This window comes from Schistocerca americana, chromosome 5, assembly GCF_021461395.2.
Source record: "Schistocerca americana isolate TAMUIC-IGC-003095 chromosome 5, iqSchAmer2.1, whole genome shotgun sequence".
In the NCBI taxonomy this organism is placed as follows: domain Eukaryota; kingdom Metazoa; phylum Arthropoda; class Insecta; order Orthoptera; family Acrididae; genus Schistocerca; species Schistocerca americana.
Window position 1 is genome coordinate 483,772,902 of NC_060123.1, and position 20,439 is coordinate 483,793,340.

The 20,439-nt window shown below is 39.5% G+C and overlaps 1 protein-coding gene across 2 annotated transcripts in view; it reads right to left on the minus strand.

The window, feature by feature from the left end:
* The window catches only part of LOC124615655 (tRNA (adenine(37)-N6)-methyltransferase), a 106,486-nt gene that overhangs the window by 28,149 nt on the left and 57,898 nt on the right, over window positions 1–20,439 (minus strand). Inside the window, exon 4 of one of the 2 annotated variants that reach the window (XM_047143671.1) lies at window positions 11,867–11,977. In XM_047143671.1, the coding sequence (XP_046999627.1) occupies window positions 11,867–11,977 (111 nt within the window). Of the gene's footprint in view, window positions 1–11,866; window positions 11,999–20,439 lie in introns of both variants that reach the window. The other variant, XM_047143670.1, reaches the window with a different exon arrangement.

Here is a 20,439-nt window from a genome sequence, read left to right on the forward strand (position 1 = left end):
TTTGCTGTTGTGAACAGCATAAAGTTTGCTGTGACTTTTAAAGTTCCATCTGGGTTCTTGCAGCCTGTCTTATGGAGTGGCTAATCCTGGGCTTTCTTAGTATTAATGGAATTCCCTACTTAAGACTGGCAGTGCAGGTTTTGCAACCACAAAAATTTCTGCTTCTTGTAAATGAAGAAAGAAAACATTACCTTATTATGGCTCTTTTGTTATACCACCTGGGACCAGGAATTTCCTTTTACTTGTTTTTCCTTATTCTTAAAGTCTTTCTTATACTTAAAGCCTATACTGTTAAGATTATGAAATTTTACTCTCAAATGCTCACTTATGTAAAGAATACTTGCTAAGTTTCATAATACTTAAATCTTTGCCCTGTACTGATCTTAATTTAGAAATTGGTAACTATACCCTTTGGGGTTTTGGGGCCATCCTTTTAAATTTGGTGAACTGTGTGGAATTTTGTAATCATAGTAAATTGCAACTCAAATGTGCATTAATGAATGACGTTCAGTCCCTATTTGCCTAGGCCTTCCTTACTCTTCACTGTAGAGACATATTGCGGCATCTCATAATTGACAGCAGAGCATGGATTTTTGATTGACAATTTTTCGTTACCTATTTGGCACTGTTAGTCAATTGTAGTAAAATAATTGTTTTGTCAGACTCTACTCGTACTGCGGTTTTCAAGTGCACTTGGAGGCAAGATGGCATCTCGACTGGTGAGGGGAGTTGTATGTTTGAAGAAGGGACAGCTACATTATGAACTGTGCATTCAGGGTCAGGTGGAGGAAGGTGATGTAGCAGAACCTAGTGCATGTCTCTGTGGGGCAGCCACCCTTCCATTTAAAATAACTGGGGAACTGATTCGTTTGGTGAGTAGTGCCCTTGTGTGCTGCACCTTTTCTCTGTCTGATATCACTGTTAACAGTCAGGCCACCTTGCTGACGATTGTCATGTTAGGCAGAAGAAACAGTCAAACAACAGAGGCCTAAGGAACCGCAGACAGTTTCTGCCTCGCGGATTGCTACAGGCCTGCAATAAAGTTAGGGGAATTATTAGTAGCTCTTTAGCCTTTGTGTGTGGAAGAGGAGCCTTTTGCACTGGTACAGCAAACTACTGTCTGTGCCAAGTTCTACTTTCCACGATGCCATGGGACCACAAGCTGCACGTTTATATCTCTCTGCCAAACACAATGAGGAGCTTGAAGTTGGTGCTTACTGTTAGCAGTGTAGCAGCACTGTTGTAACTGCCGTTACGACACATTATACAAGCCAAATGTCTGGCAAATACTAGTTAACTGGGTGGACTTCTGAGAGAAGCGGATACATGATAATTATCATCTTGCTATTTAAATCATTTGATTTGTTTGACAAGGATCAGCTTCCAATGGTAAAACTTCCTTCTAATTACATATTTGCTGTTTACTGGGTTTGTGCTTTGGTGAGACAAGTGGATAAGAGCATACAATCCAACATTCAGTAAATTTTGCTGAAAGTTTGGTGTGATATGTAATGCTCTATCTGTGTTTTTGTGGCCAGCCTTATGGGTAGGTCGAGTCTGGGTCCTCTTAGTATCAAAGGCACTGTCTATTTAAGACTGGTAGCATGAGTCTTGCTATCAAACAAATTTCTACTTCTTGTAACTGAAGAAAGCTTACATTAACTCACTGTACAGTTCACGTCATATAGGAAGGCCGCCCAATTTGCAGCAGTTCTGCAGCCAACCAGATTCACTCTCTCTCTGAGCAGCTGGTTGTGAGTTTCAAATAAGATTGTGAGAATCTCTCTCCTGCAAACTGCACTGTTGCCAAAGCAGTTTCATTCACAGAGAAACAGAATTAGTCATTCAGCTGTTGATGTTGCTTTCTTGTAGCAGTGTAGCTGTGAATGTGTATCTATAAACGTTTTAGTGTGATTTCCAATAAAACTGTCAAGTGACAGCAATAAACGTGAAGTTCCACACTAGTGACTTCTAGTCAAATTGCATGCCTAAGGAATATTGTCTAAGTTGTGTGACTGGATTTGCAATTTCCTGTCAGAAAGGTCACAATACGTAGGAATCGATGAACAATCATCAACTTAAACAGAAGTGATATCTGGCGTTCCCCAAGGAAGTTCTACAGGAAAATTGCTGTTCCTGATCTGCATACACCATTTAGGAGATAATATGAGAGCCCTCAGACTGTTTGCAAATGAGGCTGTGATTTACCCTCTTACAAAGTCATCTATGATCAAAACACATTGCAAAACGATTTAGACAAGATATCTGTATAGTGGAAAAAGTGGCAGTTGACTCTAAATAATGAGAAGTGGGAAGCAACCACACAAATACTAAAAAGAATCTACTAAATTTCAGTTACATGATAAAACACACAGATCTAAAGGCTGTAAAATTCAACTAAATACTTAGGGATTACTATTATGAATAACTTAAACGGCAACCATCACACAGATACTGCTGTAGGGAGAGAAAACCATAAACTGTGATTAACTGGTAAAACTCTCAGAAAATGCAACAGTTCTATTAAAGAGACTACTTAAAATATGCTTGTCCACCCTCCTCTGGAGTATTGCTATCCGGTGTGGGATCCACATAAGATAGAACTGATGGAGAATATCGAAAAAGTTCAAAGAAAAGCAGCTCATTTTAGATTATCGCAAAATAGGAGAGAGAGTTCCATGGATATGATACACAATTAGGAGTGGCGGTTATCAAAACAAAGGCTTTTTTTGTTGTGGCAGGAGCTTCTCCTGAAATTTCAGTCACCTACTTCCTCCTCAGAGTGTGAACAATTTCGTTGGCACCTGGGGAGGAATGACCATCATAATAAAATAAGAGAAATCAAGAGATTGTGTGGCAGTAAGCCACATAACGTGATAAAAATGATGTCAAATAACTTCGCAAATATACCAAAACTGACTTGGTAAAGAAATATGTTATTGTGTGAACTTTCAAAGATATAAATATTATCTCTTCTCAGAAAAATAACAAAGACTCAGAAATCAATTAATACGATCTGCGAATGTAATTGCAATCTATGTTGTTTTTTTTTTTTTTTTTTTTTTTTGTTTTTTACAAAAAGATTCCTTCTCTTCCCCCTCCCCCCTTTTTTTCCTCCATAGTGTAAGAAGCCGTTTTGTGACGAGGCATAAAAACATGTAAGTTTCATGTAATATTTAGCCTAAATATAATCAAACATTACTTAAAAGTGTTGTCCATTTTTATATGCACCAGCTCCTACATGCATGAAGTCGCAAAATTAATTTCTTTATGCAAATTTTATAGGGGAGCAGAGGTCAGCGTCATTGTTCTAAATGATAACGGCCCAGTGTCATAATAAATATCTTAATATTCTCTAAGTTTGACAAGGAAAAATAAATGCAAATGTAGGATATTTTTCTTGATTAGCGGTTCTTCCACTGCAACAATAAAAGTAATCAATATTTCAATATTGAATCATATTTGAGTAAACTGAGTTCAGTAAATTTTTTCGATCCTCGCATAATGAAATCGCAAGTATCTCCTTAGCCTTGCATTTTCACAAAAGTAAAAATAATTAACAAAAATCATTTTTAACAACAAATACAGTCATGTATCTGGAATTTTGTTTGCATATTGGATGCAAGTTTAAAGCCCTGAGATAGAAAAAAAAATCGTATGCTTAAGCCGTACGCATTATAAAGTTTTCATTTCTGATACAGAGTTAGTGGCTCGTACAACTAAAATAATAGAAAGTCGTGAGCTGTCGGCTTTTCACTTTTTCTTTTGATTTCTTATTTTGTGTTGCAATGTACTCATTATTTTGAGTAGTACATTGTAATATGTTTGTGGTGGCACCTTTTAATATAAAAACACCATGTAGGGCAAATTAACTGCATGAGGCACCAAACCTGAGTCACTGGCGTAAATAATTCTCCAGTTGTGAAGCAGGCACAATGACATTAACTTCAACTTTTCATAAGATATAAAAATCAATAAATAAAGCACCACCACAATGGCGACCAAAATGTGGGGCACGAACCACCGATTTACATACAGGGTGTAAATGTACACTTTCAATTGTTTATTGCACAAGAGCCAAACATTGTACTGATATCATACATATGTCATTTTGAAGAGAAACCCTGAAAGTTTTGTTTTCATGTATATCTCGACAGCTTAGTTTGGTAATTTGCCAATAGTCACAAACATGACAGCCATGGTACAGAAGTGGACAGCTGTTTGATGAAATGGTCTCCCCGATTACCAGACCTCACTCCATGTGACTTATCTGTGGGGACACATTAAAAATCTGGTGTATGTACCGTCTCTACCATGTGATGTAGCAGAGCTCCGGGAGAGAATGGGGGAAGCACTGCCACAGTCGACGATGCCAAGTTGGGACAGATACAGCAAGAATTTGATTACTGTATTGACACCTGTGGGGTCACTCACGGTTTGTATATCGAATGTTTGTAAAAAAACTTTCAGGGTTTCTCTTCAAAATGCAGTGTGTACAACACCTGTACAATGTCTAGTTCTTTTGCAATACATAATTGGAAGTGTTCCTGGACTTTATGTACACCTTGTAAATATACTCGTTGAGGAGGTACATAAAGCGCCATCACAACTGGAGCCCGAAGCGTGCAGCTCGAACCAGTTACATAAATCTACCCGAATAGATGTGCAAACAGATATATAGCTGTATTAAGTTTTTGGTTTAACTCAGAATCTCAAACTAAAACTTATGTGTAAATGTATATTTTGTGTATGTAGAAATTCCAGGTGGTACGTATTTTACTAGTGTCAAAATAAACTGTTTCATGTACCATTCCCATCACAATCCTGCAAGCAACCTATCTATGTGTGAGAAGTGGCTGCAGTAACTGATCCTTGGGCTCCAGCTTTGAGAAAAATACAAATAACCAGAACAATAAACCAAAAACTACAGAAGATAAGAGTGCAGATACAAGTGCTGCTAGCTGGTGGACAATGAAGACATAAATGAGCAGGGGGCCAGGCACACCCTACAGTGAAAAATTTTAAATTTTCTACATATTTTAGTGAATTTACATATGTATATTTTTGCAGTGAAGTCAAAACGATTCGTTTACAAAAAGCAGTGAATGATAGTGTTGAATCTGAAGTAGTTTAGTGCAGTGGATATTTCATACGAATTTGCTTGCCAGGTTTAGCATAGAGTAATGTAAAGTGAAGTGTGCACAAAGGTAACTTTAGAGCATTGATCACAAGATAATTTTGCAGTGTTTTTGATAATTAACAATTCAGTTTAGGTAAAACTTGCACTGCAGTAGCAGAAAGTTCTACATAGGTGAACTAGCACGATTCATGTACAGAGTCAAGTTTTGAGTAAATTTGAAAGAATTTTAGTTAATGTTAGGCTTATATAACAATGTCACTTAAGGTTTGTTATATTTCTTGTGTTTTGTGTGTGTCTTGTATGTATTGTCATAGAATGCGCATGGGTAGGCCATTGTAGGGAGAAACGTACTGAGAGTGAGACTATATTTGAGACAGAAATGGATGATAATGTCCACAAGTTCCAATACCCATTCACAAATTCCTCAAATGGAACCAGAACTGAGACCAATATTTTACTGAAAATACGTAACAAGCTCAACGGAGCACACATGTTCACGAGATTAGGCCAGAGTTGAAGACTGATGTCACAGCAGCAGCTGATAGTGCATCAGTAGAGCAGTTCCTAGTCCTGATTTTCTTGCAATTTTGTTAGCACAATGAGATATCCAGGACAGACAACGCAAGGAAAAAACAGGCAAGAACGAATACAATGTGAACAAGCACTTTTATGTCAGGCAAGAGATGTGTTACAATCAGAACATAATGAATGTGAGGAAAGGGAAAAGGTACAAGCCAAAGCTCTTTTCTCCCTAGCCCTGGCTAGGGGGAAAAGAGAGAAAGAGCATGATGCCCTTCTTGTTCAGAAATTAAACGACCTTTTAGAAGAACGAGGTAAGGCTATCATCTCACATCTATCGCAAGAGATGGATGTGATAAAACAACAAGTTTCGGAACTTGTAGAACAAAACAAAGATGTTCCAGAAAAAAAATCAATGAACTTGACAACAGAGTAAATAAGCTAGACAATGCCCATGCCGTGCTCAAGGGTCAAGTAAAGGTTTTCAGCCGGACAGTTGATGATCTCACACAAAACTTAGACCAACACACTGACAAGCATATCTCTGAGGCAGTGGGCCAGTTCCAAATTGACCTGCCCATCACATCACGTGTTGCCGGGGAGCAACACGAGAATCGAGGTACGACGGAGAGAAAAAAAGAGCAATACAGCAACTTTCTAGTTAATATATGCCGTGACGATAAATTTGTCTGCAAGAGTCAGCCAAGCTAGACTCCACCGAATTTTACTGGCACTGTTGGTGTCACGGATTTAGACATATTACCAACCATTGCCCTAGTAAAACATGAGGAATCGTTGATAAAACATAGACAGTTTCAGATATACAATGATGAGAAAAAGGTTGTGCATCCTGTCATCTTTATAAAAAGTTTTAAAAACATTTTGCCTCTCTCATGGAGAGAGGCAAAAGATTCAGTTTTCACATCCTTTATAACAGGAGATGCAGCTCTGTGGACACTAGAAACAGCCCAACAGTGTGCATCCTTTTCTGATTTTGAAAACAAATTTCTTACAAGGTTCTGGTCCCAATCTGTATAATAACATTTAAGAAAACCGGTCTACAATCCCAAACTGTTCAACCCCCGTAAGGGAATTTACAAAAGAAATTTGAGAGATATCTCATTAAGAAACACTACTGGGATGAACTGATGTTGGCAAGAGACGTACTGAGAATTCTTAAAGGAAAACTACCCATTGGCAACTGAGAAAAACTCGTACATGTCCCAGACACAGACTTAAAAGAATTTATGCCAACATTAGATTCTTTGGATTTAATCCAAGACGATGCATGTCAAAAGGAATATGGCAAAGTGAGGAGCAATCAAAACAACAAAAAATCTCGACAGTCGAACAGTAACAGCCCCAGAGAGAACGGGTTCGCGAAGAATAATGACTTTTCAAATGGTGAAGCATACAATAAAAGACAGGTGGGGCATAACCAGCAACCGAGTAACAATAACTGGCATCCTAAACATGCAGAAGGAAACCCTTATTCACGATCTACTTACTCACTGAGTAAAAACGGCAATGAGCAAGACAACTGTAAAAGGAGATGTGAAGGAGGGGGTAACCCCCAACTTCTCACAGGAAAACATGAGCACTCCCAACGACCACTGGCAACACCCAGGGCCGTCAAACTGGCAGGCACAAAGTCAAATGTCAAATAATAATATACCAATCCATCACACTTGCCCAGGAAGATTTAAGTGATCATCTTTCCCCTCACACTGTTCAAGAATGGAATAGTAGAGAAATAACTTGAAGGTGGTTCGATGAGTCCTATCTACAGCAGAGTAATCATGTAGATTTAGATGTAGATGCTTCACAAGCAGGCGACGAGGTTTATGTACTGCCTTTACAACTTTTTAAAATGTGAAACAGAATGCGAAGCTCTTATTTTTGACATTTTGAAGACTAAAGAACAAACTGCAGAAGCAAGAGAACTGTGCAGAAAATGGTAAACGTGTCAGAGCTGTGGAAACCCCAGGAAAATTTATTTTCATATAATCTGGAAAGTATCAGAGTCGCAAAAAAGCTGTAACACGAAAGAATGGTTTTGACAGCATTATTTTAAAGAGCTCCATGTTTAAATTGTATATAAGTATGGAATGTCCGCTAACAAGGTTGCCCATACCTGGGGGCAAGAGGAAAAGGGGGGGGGGGGGGGGGGTGATGGCCCTCCCTTGGCTCTCAGGGAAAGCAAAAAATGTAGTGTAGTCAGGTCCTTTTCTTTCAAGAAAATGATTTAAATGTTGGTACAACGTTTTTTACCAGTATCACAACTTAAACTTTTTTATGACTACTTAAAAGACACCATTTGTCTTCTAGAATGTTATAAGTACTTCATAACCCCCCCCCCCTTCCTGGTTTCCCTCCTCCCCCCACAGCACTCTTGCCTGCTATCACAAAAACTTGTTACAATTATGCATGAGCAATCTGTTTTCAAAGGTAACGCTTCGTCATGCAAATGACATTGATTTCAAATATATTAAAGAGAGGGTTTTTAATTGAAAGAAGTGACAAGAGTTGCAGCACGAACCACATCACTTTTAAAGATAATGATATAAGAAAAGGAGCTAGTTCCTGATAAAACATACTTGAATCAGAATCAGTCCATGAATACTGCTGGAAAATGAGGGATGGTACAGGTGGTTTAAAATTGCCACAGAAAAAGGTTCTGGGATAATTATTTCGCATGCTGGCCCTTCTTCTCGTTTTGTTGTCAAGAGTAAACTTGTATTTACTTGTAAGAAAAACAGCAGCATCTATCATTCGAAAATAAATGCTGTCACTTTCAAGAAATAGTTCACTAAACAATTCTTGTCATACCTTGCATGGATGTTGGTCATTGTAATTACCATGTCAATAATCATTCTGCTGTTACAGAGAAAACATCACTTACAAGCACCAGGAAAGCAAATATTGTTCATTGTCCGAAAAATAAAAATATTTCGCACATTATAAACTTGGCTAGTGCCGAACTCCTGTGGCTCGTTAATTTTACAACTCAGATAACAGAAAATAGAAACTGAACCTTGTTGCATGTGAATGTGGTCACATAGTTTTGCATTTACACACATATAACTGCCAGTATAATCTGAAAGAATTAATTTGGACACAGGTTTAAAGCTTTGTCGGGTAAAAAACAAAACATTCGCGATAACAGACACTGTGTACGAAGCAATAGACGACATCCCTCTTCAGCATGGGCACACTGTTTGCAGCATTCTAAAAAAGTTTCAGAAAGAAAACTTTAACAGAGAGGTGATAACTGTCATCCTAAATTTAGAATCAGATTGTTTGGTGATTGACTCAGATAGCAGTGACAATGGTATTACGATGTAGGCGTAGGAACAAAGTAAGGTAATAATATTTCTTGTTTTTAAATGGTTACAATTTAAAAAATGTCTGTTAATGTATCAATTGCATATATAGTATTTGAGAACTTCGTAGCTTCTGATATCACACAGACATCTGCTGTGGAGCAGTGGACAAAACATCAAGACGTGAAGTAAGATTTGTCTCACATGGACAATTGATCAAAATCGGTTTTAAAATGTATTATTTTCATCACAGATTTGAACGTATACATAATACAGTGTACCATAGACAAATGAACCTGACTGTTGTCCTCAGCAACACAGTTCGACAACACAGACTGTTCGCCCACTCTCTGTCGCCACGCAAGTGCAGACCTCACCCCCTCCACGTTTCTCTATCGCTCAGCCTCTTACGCACGGAAGTGCCTTCCTAAATGATGCAGTCTATAGCTCTCTGTTACATCACCTGGTAACACGAATTTCCTTTTACTTGTCCTTTGTTTTACTTGTCCTTTCTTATAAGGTACAACAGAGTGGTATTGAAGGAAGGACTACAGCTAATCCCTAAATCTAATTCCGAGTGTGAGATCCAACTACTTGTTGCCACACTACGAGGTGCTATCCAAAATTTTCGGGACTGGTACTGCCATCGATTGAAAACCTTACCTTTGGACTAATGGTCACCATCACCCTCGAAGTAGTTCCCATCCCCACGTGCTTCTGCCACTGGTCAAACGTTTCCTGGAAGTCCTGTTCTTTGAGGACGTTTATCACTGCCAGCGATGCTTCTTGAATCCTCTCTAGAGTGTTGAACCGACGGCCTTTCAACTTGAGTTTCAGTTTTGGGAATAGCGCGAAGTCGCAAGGTGCCAAATCTGGTGAGTACAGTAGGTGGAGTACAACCGCCATGTTTTTTGCCTAAAAGGTTCTGGTGAGCAAGGATGTTGCTCTTCACCAGTTTCACTTTTTTGGGTCTTGGAGAGCCCAGGCTCTTCCACTCAAACACACACTTACAGCTCATGCTCTGTCCCCCAAAAACTTGTTGAATCATTGCAAGGGTCTCTGTAGAACTTTTCCCGAGATTCACACTGAATTTGATACACATGCACTGTTCTGTTCGCAGACCCATTGTAAAAACGCCACAGACCAAACACACAGAATTACAGAAATCACTGTGGACATGCAACATGTCCTCCCAGCTGAATGGCACTCCACACACTGAGTCATCAGATATGCAGCTCTCGCCACCTAGTCGTGCAAAGATCTACTACACCTACTTTCCAGATGGCAGGACCAGTCCCAAACATTTTGGATTCCATCTCGTATATTGTGTGTGTGTTAATTTCATTGTGTTTGTAACAACAGTCTTTTGTTGTATGTTTTGGAGCTACTCTTTTGTATGTTTTGGAGCCAGTTAATTTGGGCTACCAGGCCGCATTCTTGTGGAGTGTCATGGGTTCTACCCCAGGTACGAACCACTTTCAATAACAGAAGGTTGCTCCAAATATTCATAAAACTTTCACCTTCAAATTTCTTATTACCGTTATTGTATAACAAAGTTTCACCTTCAAATTACTTATTATAGTTGTTGTATATGTCTTTTCCTAAAAAATTCTTTAAGTTGATTTAAATGTGACTGGATGCACCCCATTAAGGTTTAGTTGGTTAGTTTGTGTACATTATTTCACGCACTGCTAGAAGCTCTTAAGAAGTGTTCGATTTTACTTAAAGCCTATACTGTCAAGATTATGTAATTTTACTCTCAAATGCTCACTAATATAAAGAATATCTGGTAAATTTCATCGTACCTAAATCTTTGCCTTGCAGTATTCTTAATTTAGAAATCGGTAAGCGTATCTTTTGGTTTTGGGGGGTATCCTTTTTAAGTTTGCTGATTTATGTTATGTAATGTTAATAAAACATAATTCAAATGTGCATTAACGAATGATGTTCAATCCCTATTTGCCCAGGCCTTCCTTGCAGAGGTGTTCTGAGGCGTCTTGTGTATAGGAGATGCAAGTGGAATCACAAATGTTACTAAAAACATTAAACCAAAGAAAGATTTCCAGGGGGCATTCTGCAGGTAGGACAAACATTGGTATCAGTGAATTCATTCCCAAGGCAACATTTACAGAAAGAGCGCAAAATAAATCTAGGTAACACATAATTTTAATTAATATACTTCACGAATTTTTTGGAGCCACTTCGTAAGGTGAGTTTTCCTAAGTTCAGCAGTTAGTGCTATACTTTTTACCTAACTGCATGTTTCTGACATTACTCTTCTTAGGTTCATTTTTACTTCAATCTACTTCTGTTTCTCAACAAGGCTTTGGCTCAATTTAAATCTGTCATGATGCTTTCTTTGCTTTTCAAGTAAATTTTTAGCATAGAAACTAAATCACATCAGGTTGTATTCTTCCACCCGAAAAATCACGTTCACTGTGTAGTGCACGTTTGACCTATCAATGGAATCTTAAGAACTCCATCTAATAAAAGAAATCACAATATCCACATTCAATATTGTTGCCTAAGACACTAATTTACACTCTCCACTCAGTTAAATATCAGAAGATAACATTCACCCCCGAGAACAACATTTCAAATTGTAAGCTGTACTTAAAACCCACCAGTGATATGATCTTTACCCCTAGCCATCTTTTCCTCTTCCATCCTTACATAAAAAATTCCTATCAATTCTACTTTCTATACTTCACCACAACATTAGTTACAGTTATTACAAATAGTTATTACTAAATAGTATCATCCAACAGCTAAAGTTACACAATCACTAGTTCCTAAGCAAGCACCAGTTCCTTAAGAAAAGAGATTACACACAAGTTCTAAAATCCAACGTATCATTCCTTCATTCACCAAAAAACATACATACCATCCATCAACCGCAGTTCAGTGCTGCCAGGCATAGACTCTAGAGGGCAGTCATACTGTGGAATGTATGGTTTTATGTCCAATACTGGTGTCCCATCCACCATATCTACTCCTGAGAAATAAACAGACGAGCCTGAAATTGAGAAGGTTACAAATTATATAACACTAAATTTAAATTCTGATAGATATTATTTTATGCAAGGCAAATACTTGAATCTTAATAATGAAGTTTACATCCTCTGATACTGCATAAAACACCTCTTATAACATCATAAATTTCAGTTCACTTACGGTGTCTGAATTTACTTATAACTAGTTATGGATAGCGTTGAAAATACCATAATGAAAGATTTAGTATAACAGTGCAATGAGCAATGTAATAATGATTTCTCCAGTCATAGGTGTGTCTCACAACCACAAATTACTGTTTAACAATCCACCAACAATGAAGTCTTTAGATATGGAGCATTAGATGAATCGGGAAGGATAATGAGGAAACTGGCCATGGCAGTCCAGAAGAAACAAACTCTTGCATCAAGCAGCGAAATCACAGAAAATCTGTAGTCCCAAACATGGGTCTCATTTCTTAACCATCTAGCACTTGGTATAAAAATTTGATTTTAAAATAGGAAATGTATCACAACACTATTGATAGTACATTACCTGATCACTACAAGACAATACATAACTATTTTTGTCTGTTGTCTTAAAGATAAATTGAATGTAATTCTTGTGCACAGGTGATGAGTCACACAACAAAGAAAATTCAAAATGCCAAAATACTATAATTAAGGGGAAAAAGGTGCTTCTTAACCTGTGCATGTTGTGAAAGTGGAACCAATTACAATTCCAATGAATACCAAGAGCAAGATCAGTTCACTGTGAGGTTTCTCTGTTTACCTAACACAAGAGTGAAAAAAAGATAGCTTCCTCGAAGCTGAACAATTCACCATTGCAGTACAGAAACAGTTCATGAAGGTTGCACTGGTTTAATTTCTGTTACACATATTGATGTACGAAAACAAATTTTCACAAGGATTTATTTATTTATGGGGCCATGAAACATTCAGATTGGACAACTCAGAAGTACTGATCATCGCTAATTAAGCTGAAACTTTTCTGTTTCATGTTTCATTTTGGATTCAGTTGGGGGGGGGGGGGGGGCGGAAGTCATGGCCCACACATTGCAATTAACATAGCAAATAGAAGATTGATTTCACTATTTGACATTCATGTGCATTTGTATACTTGTGAGTTAAAGGTAAAATCTTGTTTTCTAGGTTGTTAAGGATTTTTGAAAACCATAGTTAAAGAACCCCTTTTCTGTACATTTTCCTCAAGCTCACTTTAGTCTAAAATGATATCCATGACAAAGTTTATACGCGAGAAAGGAAGAGCAACAATTTTAAACTGATAAAGACAGAACCAAGAAAATTTAGGAAAATAGTAATTTAATTAAGAACATACAATACAAGAACATAATTTCTTGGCGCGACTTAAATGAATAAATTTTCTTTGTGCACTTTAACATTCTATAAGGGGCATTCAAATGAAATCCAGTCACTAGTGTAAAGTAACAGTAACGATTTTATTAACTCAAAACAGTACACATATAGTCACCAAAACCGTCGGCACATTTATCCCATTGCAACACTAGCTCTTCGATTCCATCCTTGAAGAAGCTAGTAGGCTGCTGTTGGGTCCAGGCCTGGACCCAGTCACACACTTCGTCATCTGTTGTGAATAGATGTCCGCAAATAGCTTGTTTTAGAGGTCCAAACACATGAAAGTCACATGGTGAAAGGTAGGGACCGTACGATGGATGTTCCAGTGCTTCCACCGAAACTGCTGCAATGTCGTCTTCACCACATTGGCCATGGGTTGGCGGGCATTATCATGCAGGAGAATAACACCATTGGACAACAACTCGGACTGTGCTCTCCGTACACTGCCTTCATTCGTCGACACATTTCACGGCCTCCAACTCCCTCTGCCGCCAAAAATCGAATCACTCCTCATTGTTCCTGCTTACTCCACTGCATGTTCAATAGTGGACGATAACTTGTGCGACCACCTTCCCTTCGGCGTGTAATCACACTGGCGCTATGCAACATCAAATGGTGTGCATGTTGTCAGTCTCTCTAACGATAGATGGCGTCACCATACCTGCAGTTAAGTGGTGCCACCTTACCTGTAAGGCAAAGATAGATGCACTCACCAGGTTTCATTTGAATGAACCTCATATGTAGTAGTTCTCTCTCAGATGCATCCTTGGTAGCTTGTTTGTATTGGAGCTTTAAAAAAAAAAAAATTTTAAAAACTTTCTCAAATCCCAACAAGAATTTGAAGAATAAAATGCACAATTTTTGACTGTGAAGAAAGTGTACTTATGCCCATAGTCTGAGGTCTGAGGAAAACCAAAAGAAAATAAAGAAATTACTTAAGAAAGATTATATAAATAGAACCAAAGATGTATGAGCTGGTAAATAATAAAGTCACAGGTCATACAAAATGTGAAACAGTCAACAAATGGAAGAAAAGGAAAGAATACCACTACTACACTTTAAATTGTATACTGAGAAGTTCACAGCTGTAATAACGAAAATCAACAACATATTGCTATGCCTGTTCTACGAGAAAATTATGCAGAAATAGCAACTTTGCTCTAAAGCAAACAGTAATTAATCAAAATTATAGAAGACAACTCACCAGGAACCTAAGTTAAAGATTATGTAAGAGGCAGTCAACATTGAAGAAATATGAAATGCAGTATTGATCTGTGGTACAAATACAATGCTATTAATTTGTTGTACACATTCTTCTTGCAGATCCACCAGAGTAGGCTGTTCCAATACTGCCCCATGGGTCACAGGACTGGGGAGCACCCATCAGCTCATTTGCAGGCAGGTGTAGCTACTACAGGCTACATGCTAGACAGCCAACTGTACGTGTTCTGCGTACATACCAACCTCTTGGCCACCCTTGTCTGCAGGTGTAAGGCCAGGGCAGTACGGTTGCATACAATACAGCCCAGCTGCCTGCACATCAGCTATTTGCCTATCCTTATCCACCCAGATACAGACTCAGATCACAATGTAGTAGTGATGAAGAGCAGCTGAAGTTTAAAAGATCAGTCACGAAAAATGATTCTGCAGAAAAGTGGGATATGGAAGTACTAATGAATGAAGAGAGAGGCTCCAAGTTCCCTAAGGACATGCTGAGTCGCAGATAGGCACAACAAAAAAACTCTCACAATTAAAGCTTTCGGCCATTAAGGCCGGCCTTCGTCAACAACAGATGCCCCCCCCCCCCAAACACACACACACACACACACACACACACACACACACACACACACAAAGAGCTGCAGTCTCAGGCAACTGAAACCACACTGCAAGCACCACCTCTCCCGAAGCCTGATGGATTCCAAACCAACTACCTCCTTCCTAGTCGCCATGACCAACTATATCCTCACCCACAATTACTTCTCCTTTGAAGGCATTACCTACAAACTAATTTGGGGTAGGGCTATGGGCACCAGCATGGCTCCATCCTATGCCAACCTATTCTTGGGCCATCTAGAGGAGTCCTTCCTATAAACCCAGAATTGCAAACCCCTATCCTGGTTCAGATTCATTAATGAGATCTTTGCTATCTGGATTGAGAGTGAAGACATCCTATCTACATTCCTCCACAACCTCAACAACTTCTCCCTCATTTGCTTCACCTGGTCCCACTCAACCCGAGGCCACCTTCCTAAATGTAGACCTCCATCTCAAAGATGGCTACATCAGTACCTACTAACCACCGGCAATACCTCCACTTCGACAGCGCCACCTGTTACATACCAAGAAGTCCCTTCCGTACAGCCTAGCCACCCTTGGTCGTCGCATCTGCAGTGACGAGCAGTCCCACTCAAAATATACTGAGGGTCTCACTGAAGCCTTCACTGACCGTAATTATCCTCCCAACCTTATACGAAAACAAATCTCCCATGATTTATCTTTCCAGTCTCCCACCACCTACCAAAGTCCCATCCATCCAGCCACAGAGGAGCGTTCCCCCTCATAGCTCAATAGCCCCCCCATGGACTGGAGCAACTGAATTACATTCTCCGCCAGGGTTTCAATTACCTCTCGCTGTGCTCCGAAACGAGAAATATACACAATATACTCACCCATCCTTGCACAACCCCTGCTCCAAATCCCTTACCTCATGGCTCACACTCCTGTAATAGACGTAGATGCAAGACCTGTCCCATACATCCTCCCACCACCACCTACTCCATTTCGGCCACGAACATCACCTATCCCATCAAAGGCAAGACTACCTGTGAAACCAGTCAGTCATGTGATCTACAAGCTAAACTGCAACCAATGTGCTGCATTCTATGTAGGCATGACAACCAACAAGTTGTCTGTCAGGATGAATGCCACTGACAAACTGTGGCCAAGAAACAAATGGACCACCCTGTTGCTAAACATGCTGCCAAATATGATACCCTTCATTTCAATGACTGCTTCACAGCCTGTACCATACGGATCCTTCCCACCAACACCAGCTTTTCTGAATTGCGCAGGTGGGAACATTGCGTGCAATACATCCTACATTCCTGTAACCCCTCTGGTCTCGTTAGTCACTGTCCTTACCCATCCAGCCCCTTCCCTGTTCCCATTCCAGCACTACACAGCCGTCATTCCACCATCCCACCCAGTCTTTATATTTCTCTCTTCCCCCCCCCCCCCCCCCACCTCCCCGCTCTCCACCTCTCCCCTGCCCTGCAGCACTTCACTGTCCGCCACCCCCCCTAATTATTCCTCCCCCTCCCAGCCCCAGACTCCTCCATACGCCCACCCAGTCGTCACTCCCATCATGCACTGGTGCTGCTGCTTGCAGTGTGGTTTCAGTTGCCTGAGACTGCAGCGGATAGGTTGGAAGAGTACACTGAAGGCCTCTAGAAAATTTGTCTGATGTAACAGAAGAAGAAACAGGAATCGATTTAGAAGAGATAGGGGAGCCAGTTTTAGAATCAATTTCAAAGAGTTTGGAAGACTTTACATCAAATAAGGCAGAAGGGATAGATAACATTACATCAAAACTTCTACACTCATTGGGGAAAGTGGCAACAAAATGACTTCACATTGTTGTGTAGAATGTATGAGTCTGGCGATATACAATCTGAGTTTCAGAAAAATATCATCCATACAATTCTGAAGACTGCAAGAACTGACAAGAGTGAGAATTATTGCACAACCAGCTTAAAAGCTCATGCATCCATGCTGCTGACAAGAATACACAAAAGAATGGAAAAGAAAATTCAGGATGTGTTAGATGACAATCAGTTTGGTTTTAAGAAATATAAAGGCACCGGCACCATAGAGGCAATTCCGAGGTTGCAGCTTGCAAGAACCCCCCCCCCCCCCCCCACTCATACTGAACCTCCAAGAAATGTCTCAGTTGAGCAGGCGAGTTCGCAGATGGTGGTATAAGGGGCATACATTATAACTGGCTACACTTTCCCACCCTAGTTCTGTGACAATTTAGGCAGTCTGTCCTTGAACTGTCGCACAGGGGTTCTTCCTACCTGCTACGCAGAGATGCTCTCTTAGTTTTAAGTCCCCTTTCAGAGCTGTAGCAGCACCATCGGATTCTGAAAGTGCAATGCTACTGTCTATGTTTTACTTAATGAAGCAGGTTCAAATGGCTCTGAGCACTATTGGACTTAACATTAATGAAGCAGGAAGAAGTTTTTTGTGCAAATAATTTTTACATTGGATGCCATTATGGTGCATTTATTTAAGGAAAACAGTAAAATGAACTTGTTCGCACTGATTACAAGCTAACGATTAACAGTACAAGAGCATGGTCCACCGCATGACTAAATCAAAGGGCATCCTATCAACAACTGCAGACTATGGTGCACAGTCTGCAACCTGAGTGTAAAATTGGTATACTTCGTACAAGATTGTACATCTTCAGTTATACCCAAGTTATTTATTTATTTATTAATTAATATCAACATTTCCCAGTATTGGAAAATTACTGAAAGATAGTATTTACAACGTAGGCATCTCCTAAGGACTGAGTGGCAAAAAGCAACTTTTGTTAGCAAATATTTATTAATAAGAATTACTTGAGGATGTTCTTGAGGACATTATAATAGAAAGGAAGAGAATGTAGATGAAGATGAAACAGGAGATATAATACTGCTTGAAGAGTTTGACAGAGCACTGAAAGACCTAAGTCGAACCAATGCCCCGGGAGTAGACAACATTCCATTAGAACTACTGACAGCCTTGGGAGAGCCAGGCCTAACAAAACTCTACCATCTAGTGAGCAAGGTGTATGAGACAGGTGAAATACCCTCAGACTTCAAGAAGAATATAATAATTATTCCAATCCCAAAGAAAGCAGGTGAAAATTACCGAATTATCAGTTTAATAAGCCACGGCTGCAAAATACTGACATGAATTCTTTACAGACGAATGGAAAAATTGGTAGAAGCTGACCTCGGGGAAGATCCGTTTGGATTCCGTAGAAATGTTGGAACATGTGAGGCAATACTGACCCTATGACTTATCTTAGAAGCTAGATTAAGAAAAGGCAAACCTACATTTCCAGCATTTGTAGACTTAGAGAAAGCTTTTGACAATGTTGAGTGCAATACTCTCTTTCAAATTCTGAAGGTGGCAGGGCTAAAATACAGGGAGCGAAAAGCTATTTACAATTTGTACAGAAACCAGATGGGAGTTATAAGAATCGAGGGGCATGAAAGGGAAGCAGTGGTTGGGAAGGGAGTGAGACAGGGTTGTAGCCTATCCCCGATGTTATTCAATCTGTATATTGAGCAAGCAGTAAAGGAAACAAAAGAAAAGTTCGGAGTAGGTATTAAAATCCATGGAGAAGAAATAAAAACTTTTGAGGTTCGCCGATGACATTGTAATTCTGTCAGAGACAGCAAAGCACCTGGAAGAGCAGCTGAACGGAATGGACAGTGTCTTGCACGGAGGATATAAGATGAACATCAACAAAAGCAAAGCGAGGATAATGGAATGTAGTCTAATTAAATTGGGTGATGCTGGGGGAATTAGATTAGGAAATGAGACACTTAAAGTAGTAAATGAGTTTTGCTATTTGGGGAGCAAAATAACTGATGATGCTCTAAGCAGAGAGGATATAAAATGTAGACTGGCAATGGCAAGGAAATCGTTTCTGAAGAAGAGAAATTTGTTAACATCGAGTATAGATTTAAGTGTCAGGAAGTCGTTTCTGAAAGTATTTGCATGGAGTGTAGCTATGTATGGAAGTGAAACGTGGACGATAAATAGTTTAGACAAGAAGAGAATAGAAGCTTTCGAAATTTGGTGCTGCAGAAGAACGCTGAAGATTATATGGGTAGATCACATAACTAATGAGGAGGTATTGAATAGGCTTGGAGAGAAGAGAAATTTGTGGCACAACTTGACTAGGAGAAGGGATCGGCAGGTGGGGCATATTCTGAGGCATCAAGGGATCACCAATTTAGTACTGGAGGGCAGCGTGGCGGGTAAAAATCATAGAGGGAGACCAAGAGATAAATACACTAAGCAGATTCAGAAGGATGTAGGTTGCAGTAGGTACTGGGAGATGATGAAGCTTGCACAGGATAGAGTAGCATGGCGAGCTGCATCAAACCAGTCTCAGGACTAAAGACCACAACAACAACAACAACAACAACAATTACTTGATTTGCACCAGAGCAAATGTACTTTCCCTACATATCTCTTTGCTGACATTACAAGTGATTTCTGCATCGGCACCTCAACCGACAGGCTCCTACCGCTTGCTCATTACTCCGTACGTACTGCAACGCTGATACATTAGCTTCATGTATGTAAAGTAGCAAAACTGGAAATAAAGTAAGATGCACTGTTATCTACAAATAAGTTGTACCTATCAGGTTGATAATGGAAGCAAGACTAAAGAAAAATCAAGACATGTTCTTAAGGTTTGTTCATTTGGGAAAAATGTACAAAAATGTCAAAAGGTGCAAAATGTTCAAAATTCTGAGGAAAATAAGGGTAAGCTACAGGAAGAGACATGTAAAAAACAAACTGTACAAGAGCCAAGAGGGAACAATACGACTGGAAGACCAAGAACAAAATGCTTGGATTAAAAAGGGTTTAAGACAAGGGTGTTGTCTTTGGCTCCTACTGTTCTACCTATACATCGAAGAAGCAATGATGGAAATAAAAGTTAGGTTCAGGAATGGAATTAAAATTAAAGTTGAAAGGATCAATGATAAGATTTGCTGATAACATTGCTATCCTCAGTGAAAGCGAAGATGAGTTACAGGATCTCCTGAATGGAATGAACAGTCTACTGAATACAGAATATGGACTGAGGGTAAATGGAAGAAAGACGAAGGTAATGCAAAGCAGCAGAAGTGAGGACAGTGAGAAACTTGACATCTTGATTGGTGGTTATGAAGTAGATGAAGTTAAGGAATTCTGTTATGAGGCAGCAAAATAACTCATGATGGATGGAACAAGGAGGGCATACAAAGCAGAATAGCACTGGCAAAAAGGGCATTTC